We start from the raw sequence: 12,481 nt of genomic DNA on the forward strand, positions 1-12,481 counted from the left end.
ACCTAGAGTGATTAAAGTGATGATATTGATAATTACACAGATGATGATAATGATCATCGTAATAACGACGATTCCTCGATAATGGGTATGTGTATGATGATGAGAAAAGTAATGTTTAGAATGACCATGACAACTATTATAATAATTAATTCGGTCACAATGACATTGGTGGTGATAAAATGCTCATGCCCCTTATTATGTTAGTATTGATAGTGTTGATCATGATAATTATTAAGGTGATGAAGTTGTTTAGTTTATCAGGAGATTCTTATAAGTTTCAGACGTTGTCAATATTCTTAGGCCTATTATTATTTGCATAGCTCTAATCTGATTATGGTTAATTGAGCCTATATTTTAAATATTTGTAATATAGATAATATTGATTTGATTGTTGGTAGCAATTTATTTAAGCTTTACCACAAAATAGGATATTGATTTATAACGTTAGATTTTGACAAAGATGTACTGCCTTAATAGCTTTATTTTACTAGTTATACTTTGATTTTGATTACATCGTTTTTGGAAAAATAAAATTTGTATTAAAACTAAAATTTCTGTTTTTTGTGTTTACCTCTATATTTTTTTCGTTTTTTTTATAAGCATATGTTTGCTTGTTTGATGCTTGATTCAAGGTAGTGTATGATTTGTTAAAATTTCTAACTAATGATGTAACTAGTGGCACTAACTTTTTTTAGGCCCTTTGTGTATTCTGTTGTTCTATTAAGCCCTTGTTAATGCTTGAATTTGTTTAAAGCTACACTTGCCTTTTTGTAAGTACTGGCTTAAGTGTTGAAAAACTATTACTTGTTTAATTGATTTTGTGATTTGTCATTAACTGCTTTTTTCTTAAAGATCACCATAGAACATCATGAAAGTTTGACAGTGTCAAAAGTTTGAGTAAAATTTGATGCCACCTTAGATTCGAGTATCATGCTTAGTATTTGCATTCGTATGACCAAATAATAATAGCTCTAAGCAATTCTTTTTAAGCAAATGAATACTTTTTAAGATTTGCAACTGCTGTAAGAATTAACGCTTGCTTTCAACTTCTATTTTTTTCTGATATAGTTGCTTGACGCAATAAATTAATTGTTTGTGTGAGCCAACAACTTAGTTATTTAATAATAGTTTCATTAATGACTTAACCATTGTATTGCAGAAGTAGGGTTTTGGTACTCTGCTTTTATTTATCAAATGAATAAACACAGATCTTGTGTCTATTCAACTAATTTTTAAACATTTTTGGGTGTATCTAGTTAACTACAACAAAATGTACGACCGATTGTTTTTTTTTATAGACATTATGCTTTGAAATTAAATTAAAATAAATACATGCAATTAAACAAGTCTAGTGGTCAGAAAATATCTGTTGTACTCGTCTTTACATTGAAAGATGAAACATAATACATGTTGCATCACAACGTGCTTCGCATAAGAAAATTAAACAAATTTAGACTCATGAAGCAAAATGAATAGCTAAAACAGTTTCTATGAAGCTTTAAGCTTCTTGATATGCTATGGTTATTTTTAATTTATCCTACTTCTAGTCAAAAACAAATTTCAGTAGAATTATTTTAGCCCAACTGTTTTCGCAAGATTAACGAGTAAAACCGGCAGCAAAGCAAGTGACATTATGCAAAAAAATAAGTTCATGTCCAGTTGTACCTTGGGTTTTTGGGGATCTCCATAGACGATGCAAGACTTATACTTTTCTTGTTTTGCTAGTGTCTTCTCTTTTTTGCTCTCTGTGTATGTGTGTGTGTAGCCTTTCGGCCCATGGGCAAAAAAGTTTCTTGGTCCTCCGGGATTAAAGTAATTAATCGGACGCAAAGTGGGCAAGTGGGCAGTACCCTCGGTAAGAAAAACATTATACATGACTCGGGCACCAATATACAACAATTGTGCCTGTTGGGCGCTCATGTTTGTACTTTATGCCCTAGTGACGTAATGTACAATTATCAACACTACGACAAGATCACTTTGATACCAATAATAATTATAATACATATTAAATCTTCTAACTGACTAAGGCGATAACAGGAGGTAAAATAGTAGGAAATATTTATTTGTATACTATTATACACACACGCACACAAGCTTTAATTTTTTGGTTAATATTTTTCATACTTTTGTAGTAAAAAGTCAAATTGTTGTTACTATTTGTTATATCGTCAACATTTGAGTCAAATATTCTGAAGAGTAAGAAACTTAAGCCTTGATCTTAGTATTAATGTAGATATTCTATACTGGCGATTCTATAATCTCACTTCGCGTTCTTAAATTACTTCTTAGCAACGATCACTAAATAGTTTAAGGGTGCAAAAGGCTTACAGAATTTGGCACCTATTGTAAAAAATTGAAGTTACTGTATGATAAAATAAAGTAAAATGCTGTTGTAAAATCTTACCCACAATCAGAATAGGTTGGACTATTTTTTTTGTAATCAACACATAAGATACTCAGAATTTATAAAATTACACTGTTTCCTATTTTTTTTTGTTACATGATATTTAACAAAAAAGAAGACTAAGTTACGAATATAGATTTTTTTTGAAGGCAACACAATGATTTTCCATGAAATGCTTTAAAATAATTAAATTTTTTTTATATTATTGCAAATTTATCTCATGTAACCAATATAACTTGCATGGCTACACAGAGGTTTCGCAAAGCTCTTTTTGTGTTATGAAACAAAGTGTAACCTTACTCACAGTTGCATGCTTTTGTCTTCTTATTAAGACGTTAACTTTCTAGAGTGAACTACAATGATTGTTAAATACACGTAGACAGACGTAAAGTTTTTATGGATACATTCAAGGTTCTTTTATAACAATAGTTTTGTATTCAAAGTGCAATTTTAATATAGACGGAATGACCTTTCTTATTATGAGGACATCTGGTACAAACAAAACAAACGTTTTTTTCTTAATTTAGTGGGATCAGTATTTTTATAGATTAAACTGTATAGATCAACTGTATTTAAATAAGAGACCTGTTGAAAAAGAAGTAAAAACCTAGTTTGCAAAATACTATTTCATTTAACCAAGCACAATAGAGTTTGACTTAAAAGTTTAATACAAAATAAAAGTCTTGTTAAAGAAGACAATCGTATCTTATACTTTTTCACTTTTTGTTACAATTCGTAGATGTTTTTTTTTGTTTCGTAGTGCAAGATATTTTTACTTTTAGTGCCTGAGCACTTCTTGAATTGTATTCCTTATTATTATTATTACTATTTTTTTTTGAAGTTTTAATACATACAATTCTGTTTCTGAGAGAAACATTAAATATTTAATAGATAAATAAGTCATCTGAGTAACTTTTTTGATTTTTATTTATTTTTATTTAATTTGATTCAAAGAATCACAACTATTACAAAATACATGAAACAACTGTAAGCAATTCATAAGTGGTGACTAAAAAGGTACATAAATCTAGTCAGATTGTAAACGGTAAAAATAACTAACATGCAGAATAGTAGCAAGCCTTCTTATGCTTTACATGTGAATACAAAATAATTAAAGACTTTTAATATTGGATGATTGTATATTTTCAATTACATAAGGTTTATGTAGTAATCGTAGTGACACAAAAATGGAATATCAATCATTATTTTATTAACTTATGTAGTTATTGTTTAAAATCTTTATCCCACATATAGCTGGGCACGTACCATGACATATAACTTATAGCTGAATAAAATTAGAGTTTGAGCAAAATAAGACAAGATCTGTGATATTAATTATTTTTGTGTTATTAAAAAAACATACATATAAACTTAAAATAATGACTAAAGTTATATCAATACAAACATTTGTAAAGTATTTTCTTTACTTATCTCTTTTTCTGATGACTCCTTTTGACTAGACATAAAGTGGTACACATAAGTACAAGAGTAGTAGTTATCATTAAAGTACTAAAGAAAATTCTATATTTACATACACATTCTCACGCATCCGCAGATACACATTTTCTGGCATATTTACGCATGCGTGCGTGCGCCTGTGTGTGTTTGTCTAAACACGTGTGTGAAAATTTTTATATACGTATTGAATATTTTTAATCGCAAAACGTACAGATATCATTCTCACGTTACGCCATTGAATCATTGTGAAAATCAGGCTGATCTTCATGAACGTCATTCATTCTCAAACGTTACTTTTATTGAAGAAACAATATTTTTCAAAATTAATAGTAGGAAGCATTCGGATTATTATAAACTTTGCTTTATTATTCCGCTGAAATCAATTATTTGTACAAATGTAGATAATACTTTTTAAGGAAAGTACTGTAGTAAATAATAATAAATTGCTTACTAAGTTCATTTATTATGCACCTTAACATGGTATTTTAGTGTACATGCTATTCCCATTAGACTCCTTAATTATCAAATTTTTCTTGAAGCCTTGTTATAACTTTTTGGAACAGTAATGTTAAAAAAAAAATAAAAGAAATAAACATTGAAACAGCTTACATTTTTTTTTTCACTGGACTAGAACAAATTGATTTTACGAACAGTTTAAAAAGACTAGTACGAAGAAGTTTTCATTGACATATAGTCTCTGATTCTTTAATGTTTTTATAGTAGTGATTAAAATAGTAATACTTTTTGGATTACTTTAATCGTTCGTGTATGATTAAATTCCTACAAGAAATGTATACACTGCCAGTAAAATTTAACAGAATTTTAGTTAGCATATTTTCTATCAGTTACACAATGGGTACCATTAAAAATTTTATAGAAACTTCCTTAATTAGGTGCATAACTGATTAGATTTATCAAATTTAACAGAGAATTTCAGATCTCTTTTTCTGTTATTATTTCCTCCACATTAAACAACACTAACAGATTTTTATTTATTAATTAACACACATCCATAAGTAACTTAATGATCTAGTACATAGTTTGTGCGAGCTCTTTTTGCTCTATATTTAGTTTGATACTTTAGAAATTGTTTCTACCTACACCTTGTCACTGAGCATTTCTCCTACAAATTTTTTTTAATTGTTGGAATTAGAAAAATGTCCATCCCGTGAGACTTTGCTAAGTTTTGATGGAAAAGCTCGCTGGCCATGCAAAAGCCAGCGTGGTCGATGCATGACTGCTGTAGGAGAATCAGGACATGTGGCTGCCGTTGCTGCTGCTACAGCTGCTGTAGCAGCTTGTTGAAGCCAAGTATTGTGAGATCGCTGTCCCAAGAGTTGTTGCCTTGCAAACTCTATTGGATGAATCTCATGTTGGTGATGTTTAGGGGAATACAAAAGGGTAGAACGCTTGCCAAGCAGTTGTTGTACACTGGTTGTACTTACAGAATCGATTAATGCAGTTACAATACTGCCATGTGGATTCCTTTGCTGCGATGTTGGCAAGATAACCTGGGACTGAATGTATCTGGAAAGATCTTGCTCGTTCTACGCAGCTTTAGTTTTATTTGTTTTGAAGCTCACTTGGAGAACTCGGTTACCAAGAGTGTATCCATTCAAGCTTTGAATTGCAACAACTGCTTCCTCGTAGTTGGTCATCGTAACAAACCCAAAACCTTTGCACTTGTTTGTTTGCAAGTCACGAATAACTTTAACAGACTGAACAGCACCAAACGGACCGAACAGCTGCCAAAGCACATTTTCTTCAGTTTCGGGAGCAAGGTTATAAACAAAGATGCACCATCCAGAGCCGTTCATTGCATTACCCGGTAACATGGAGTTTGCCAATAAATCTCCCGCCAAAGGGCTGTACCTAAAACATTTGTTGTGATATTATGCTTGTGCAGAAAAAACATTTGCATATAATTATTTGTAGAGAAGTCAAAAATAGTATAAGACTAAATTTCTTGTTTTCTTATTTCTTAATTAAATATTTTTATAAAAACATCATAATTACTATACAACTAAGGTTTCGAAGCAGTTAAATTGTACCTTTACTTTTATCACGTTTAGAAAAAGACCGCTGTTTCACATTAGTCACCTTGACATTGTTAATATAACAATTGTGAGAAGCCTGATTGACAGAACGTTAGATAGCTTATTTCAAAAAGAGACTTCTAGAGGTAAAGAAATTGACTGAAAAAATTTACTGCTTCCTTAAAATCTTTCTCAGGACTGTTTGTGGTACTCCTCTCTGATAACACAACCTTACGCACTGGCAGTGTGTAAGTACGATGCTCAGTCTGCTTCCAGGATCTTAAGTACCTTAGCTACATGGCAAGTGTGTCAGACACTTACACAAGAAGCGCCCAAATCTTGAAAAAGGTTAATTGCTTTATTTAGTTGGATGTAATTTATTTCTACTGGCAGCAGAAGTGCTCAAGTCTTGCAGTAAGTCCATTTCTTAAAACGTATTGCATAAGTCTTACACGAACCTTGCATTAAGTGCTTTTTGCTGAGCTATAAAAAACGAAAGAATCTAATTTATTTGGAGACTGCACTTCTGCTGCAAGAGACCTGTTGTTATGATACATCATAAGATTTGCGTAAGACTCATGTAAGACGTCTAACGCAATGGCCCTACTGCAAGTCTTGTACACTTCTTCTGCAAGTGGAAATGCATTTAATTCGACTAAATAATGCACTTGATCTTACTCAAGATTTTACTGTACAGCAGAGTTCCATAACATCCTGGAAGCCGACCACCTCATCGACTTACGCACTTTTTCCTATGACCAAAACTTTACGCAGAAAATTGCATAAGAACTACAGTGACTGTGCTATCCGGGCTAATTCTTTCTTAGTTAGAAGAAACCTTACACATTTTTAATAAAAAGACTTGAACAAACAATCCCTATGATTATGTTAAGCTAGTTGGCTCGTACAACTCCTATTATATATTATTGTACTTGGCACTTTCTTTAAAATAATTTTGATATGTGCTCTTACCGACAGCAATTAAATTTCAGTTTTTTCTTTTGATTTCTTGATATAGTTTATCTTTGTACTTTTTGGTATATATTAGGCATGTTGCAGGGTAAATAAGAAATCAATCATGTTTCTATTTCTGTGCTTACTTGTAGAAGTCAGATTTAAGAAACAATTTTTTTATTGAGCATTATGGATTTAAAGTCTTGATCATAAGTTTTCTCATAAAATGAGTACTTTATCCTTACAGCTTGAAACGATTTAGTATACATTTAAATGAAAAAATTTTCTGACTAATCGTTATTACTTGTGAGAAACTTTATAACGTATTATTCTTTTACAATTTTCCCATTCGTGACTAAGTTAATTTTTTCAGGAGATTAATCACAGAGAGCGAGGAAATAGTTCAGAGAAGTGAGTAGAGCACCAATATATGCAACAACTCTGGCAATTACTTTTTAATGTGTAAGTATTTACACACAAACTTTAACGCATACTCAATCCCTTATATCTAGTGTTAAAAAAAAATCTTGTTTAATTTTTCGAAGATATTTCTTATGATATTTATAATTTATGTTTAATGTTGGAATAATATCTGTCGAAAAAACCTTTGTTTGATAAACGTCTGAAGGAACATTTACTGGCATGTAAAACAATCTTATCAAAGAAAGTGGTATGGCAGGATAATTTTTCTTATTCCAATAAATATAAATAAATTTTGGATATTTAATACTAACTAAGAATAAATGTGTAAGCGTATGTGACAGATGTAAACGTGATGTTAAAGATGTAATCAGTGTAGACGGTAGGAAGTCGTTTGACATTATCAAAAGATTCAATGGAACTGCATAGTCTGTTACTGGCCAGTCTATTTTTTTTTATATTATATTGAGCTATAATTAAAATCATTCGTTCATTAAATATACAGTCTCATTTTTTGAAACTTTACCAAATTACGATAAATATACTCATTTTTACGATAGCTGAACCCCCTTTGTGCACAGTACTTTCATAAAAGATATATTTATATTTATAATGTCTGCCATATGATTTTATAGAAGTATAACTTCTTATTCGGATACCGGCATAGCCAGTTTCCACTTGTTCATTTAATTAAAAGGTTTTGTTTTAAAGCGTCTTTGTACGTTCGTAAATACAGTGCAAGTCTACCTTTATTATTACTGCAATCTCGAATGTTTCATGCTGTGTGAGACTATTTATATGCATAATTACATGCAATTTTAGTATATATTTGATTGTTACTTAGTCTAAAATCGTTACTTTAACACATATTTTAAGAAGAAAAATAAATAAGGCAACAAAAATGGATGAAATAATGCCTATAAAAGTGTGACAAACGTGTTACACAGATAAATGCACTTAAGTTTGTTATAATAACACACTTTTGTTAGCAGCTTATTTTTCAAGTGATGTAGCTCTAGAAAAAAAAATTGTTAGTACTTTAAAGTCAAATTTCGTCTTACAATGTTTTTTAGATGTTGTGTCGTACCGATTCGGTCGAATAATTTATAGATAATTTGAAAGTATATTTTTACTTTTGATTTTAGTATTGATCTTGAGGCATTAAACCTACTATTTATAGCTGCCATACTAGATAGTTGTATTATTATAATTTATTCAGAATAAACATCAGATTTTTTGAAAACTTGTATTAACTTGCATTCTAATATATTTAAGGTATTTACTAAAAATACTGAAATGACCAAAGAGACACAATGAGCTGAACTTAATCGAGAATTTTATTTATCTGAAAAAGACTCGTAACAATTTTTATATTAAGACGTCGGTGCCTCTCTTCACCTGATAAGTTTAATGTACTAAAGTTATGGGTTGTAGCTCAAACTTTAATCATCTTAATGCATTTTTTATGGTTTTCAGATATATAGAAACAAAAAGTATGTATCCATATACGTATAAAAATACATTTTTCTATCGACAAAAATTCTAAATTAGTTATACAGAGCAAATCTAGAGTATAAAACAAACAAGAAATAAATATTGTGTACTCTACTAATTATTAATTTTGGTGTTTTTTAAGAATCCAACATACTTTTATCAAAATCAAAAAAAAAAAATTTTTAAGATTGAAGTAATCAGATATTAAATAAATGTATATTGAATTGTTTTTTGAATCTTGTTAAATGTTAGAACTAAGACTAACTGAAGCTGCCCAGTCTTCCACGGTTGGGCCAAGAGTGGCCCCTAATAAGGCACACACTTAAACACAAGCATTTCCCGAAGTGCCATCTCATTTCGTCAGCTCAAAGTTTATTTATAGTTGTACTTGCAGCTAAACTCGTGATTAACCTTAAGCACGTGCGTATACTTGTAAATATCAAGTGATAAGTCTTACTAAAAAGTATACAATTATATTTTAACTGATCCAATGTAAGACACCTTTTTCCCTGAATACAGGGATTATTTGAACTTTGTAGATCTAATAATAGGGTGAAATAAAACTTGTATCACTTGATGTTAGTGGTGATGTTTATATAATTGAAAATGTTTTGCCAACGTCTGTTGGCCTCATCAGGTCGAATATGGTTGTGGAGTACGGTTACGTAGTAGACTAGATACATGCATTACAAGATACATATAAATAAAAAGATTAAATGTAAAACACCACATATTAACATCAATCACCACTAACATTAAGTGTTTTAATTTTAATATGTATCTTGTGATAAATGTATATAGTTTACTACGTGACCATACCTTCGGCCGTATTCTACCTGAGACCAACGGATGTTGGCCAAGCGTTGTCAATTATATAAACATCACCACTATCAACAAGTGATTCAAGTTTTATTTCACCCTAACAAATCGACAAAGTCTAGACAATTCATCTATACTTCAACTACTTGACATTTATTTATTCAACCTTAAGACTAGTTTTTGTCAAAAATTAAAGCCCAGAAAGGTGTGTAAATTAAAAAATATCTCAACTGGAAACTGTTTTTTAAGCGTTCAACCCTGCAACCCTCCTAATATCTAGCACTGTTAAAAAGAATAGCTAAAGCCATTAACACAGCATTTTTTTGATATTTTTAGTAGAATCTTGATTAGCAGCATTATAGACTGAAATAACTAAGTCTAAAAACAATAGTTTCAGCGTGTCACTGTTGATAACACAAAAGAAGTTGTTAGCCAATAAAAAAAAATATTTTATTACCTTGTATTACTTTGAGATATTTACAATTTTTTTCAAGGAGTTTACTTTCTTTTGGGCAGCAATGTTACTGATTTTTTTTTGTAAACAATTTTCATTGGTTAACAGTTAATTTGTGGCGAAATTCCTATTAGTACTAGTAGTTGTTGTTATATAACTTGCCTAAAACTAAAGAAGATGTAGAAAATTTATTGATTATATTGATTTTAGAAGTAGATAGTGTGTTCAGAGAAGTCATCTACCGAAATCATTTTTACGTTAGGCTTGTTACTTAAGATTTCCATTTAATGCCTTAAAAGAAAATAAGGTATCCAGAGGCAAACTACACGAATAACTCATTTATTATTTATTGAAAATTATAATGGATTTTACTCAATCTTTACCTAGATTCTTCTTTTTTGGGATGGATTCAAATTGAATTTTTTTTCTTTTCAGGAGTATTACTCGCGTTACAACATTTTTGTGAATATTATTTTTTTTATCTCATGAACTAAAGACATTTGTTATAAGTATTACTTGACTAACAAGTGGATTATTTTATACATTATAAGCTCAGTTTCCTTCTATTTATCGTTGTAAAGTATCTTTTACATGCCGCAGACTGATCTTGCTGTTATTTCAGCCCACTACTTAAATATCAATAAATTTTATTAAACATATCAAAAAACTAAGAAGATCATCAAGTCTTTTAAATGTGCATGAGGCTTGAGGCTTTCAAAGTTGTATAAGATGTTGGAACAAATTTTTATCACCTTTTAAAGTTTCAGTAAAATTTTTATTAGTGTCTGGTAACTTCAGCTTCTTTCTTTGAACTTGATTTATGTGAGAATTATTATTAATTGCATTTGCAATAAGAAAAATTAATCATTAAAGTAAATTTTATAAATAAAGTCTTAAAAAGTCATAGTTTTAATAATTACGTGAAATTTTTTTCCCGACATAACTTACCTTATACATGTTAAGCTGTGGAATATCGAATAGTTTTGATGCAAAGGACTCGTTAGTTTGGTGACTTACATATGCTATCCCTTATACATAGCGCAGAATATTTGGTGCTTTACGTACTCATTATTACACTGACTTATTCGTGAGGTTTAAATTGACTTCTTTCATAAGAGAGAATTTATATTTTGCTGACCTACTGCCAATTTTTTTTTCTCAGCTCTGACATTTTTCTGGATTAGTGCAAGATTAAGAGTTTTTTTAAAGAACTGCCTCAGTTCTTATTATTTGGGGTTTTTCCAGTTGTATGGTATTCTTAAAGATTCTTAGCTTAATCATACATAACCTTAACAAAAACAATAAATCTATTGATAGATACTTACTAAAGTTATCTGTTCTTAAAATAAAATAACAGAGTATAGATACGTTTAATTAATATTTATTCAGCGTTAAATATAATGCTTGCAAAAGGCAAAAAATCAAGTGGAAAAAAACTTTTTCACAAAATTTACAAGAACAAGAGTATTATAAGGAGTTGTACAACTATCTACATATGTCATTCACGTTTGGTTACTGGTGAGGTTTAGATACTTTCTGGAATGGCAACAATAACGTTTACTTCATCATCTTTAATGTAAATAATTGCTAAATGCTGTGACATCTAGAAGAATTATAGGAGCGTTATGCACCAGACTAAATCAACGATTTCAAAATTGTGACCTTAAGAAAATATGCAATAAAAGTAAATTTTTCATGTTACTCTCCCTTCACTCAACCCCTCTATACCACCCTCTGCCGATCTTCTCCATACCATAGCACATTACGTTAGGCTACCACAGCATACATTCTGAATTTCATTCAGTTTTAAATCCTAGGTATTTTTTAGCTTATTTGCAAAAACAAAGACAAAAAACACTTTCCGACTAGATTGGGATACCCAACCTCCCACACTCGAAGCAAGCCCCATACTCACTATACTATTGTTGGAAATGTAGAGCAACCAACAGTAGGCCCGGCTTTTGTGTACATTGTGTATACTTAAAGTCTCTGTCGGCCCAACGCTCTGTGCGTGTGCGCTTGGTTGACTTGGCGTGCTGCAGGTGTGTGTGTGCGTATTCACGCGGCAAGCCTTGTATACTGTAAGCGCCAGATTATACTCAGCTCTCGTCGAAGATAGACTCTCCTAATTAACGTTGCCAAACTCTAGCATTCAAAGGTGCATACATCACCTTAAATGCTAGTGTAAATCTTCTGATTAACTCTCTCAATACAGTGGAAAAAACTCACTTGTGCAGTGCAGTGCACTTAGTGCTTTGTTTAAGTTGCTCACTGCATAATCTGCAGACCAGCTTAAATAGTTAATCTCATTGAACTACCAGTGATTATCAACAGCAAGATTCAGTGAAACTCTTGTGTATTTCTACAGACAGTAATTGTGTATTTCTACAGACAGTAATTGTGCATTTCTACAGACAATCGTTTTTCGTTAATCAATAT

The 12,481-nt window shown here is 30.7% G+C and overlaps 1 protein-coding gene across 4 annotated transcripts in view; it reads right to left on the bottom strand.

Annotated features, from left to right (window-relative positions):
* Window positions 1-3,418: 3,418 nt before the first annotated feature.
* LOC106640288 (ELAV-like protein 1) overlaps window positions 3,419-12,481 on the bottom strand; it is a 356,393-nt gene continuing 347,330 nt past the window's right edge. For 2 of the 4 annotated variants that reach the window (XM_089595734.1, XM_089595733.1), the window contains exon 7: window positions 3,419-5,733. In XM_089595734.1, the coding sequence (XP_089451860.1) occupies window positions 5,413-5,733 (321 nt within the window). In that variant the 3' untranslated portion in view covers window positions 3,419-5,412. Of the gene's footprint in view, window positions 5,738-12,481 lie in introns of all 4 variants that reach the window. The other 2 variants (XM_089595735.1, XM_089595736.1) reach the window with 1 other exon arrangement.

Source organism: Copidosoma floridanum, unplaced genomic scaffold (assembly GCF_036245765.1).
Source record: "Copidosoma floridanum isolate Cflo_tuat_1 unplaced genomic scaffold, Cflo_Japanese_pri ptg000027l, whole genome shotgun sequence".
Taxonomy (NCBI): Eukaryota; Metazoa; Arthropoda; class Insecta; order Hymenoptera; family Encyrtidae; genus Copidosoma; species Copidosoma floridanum.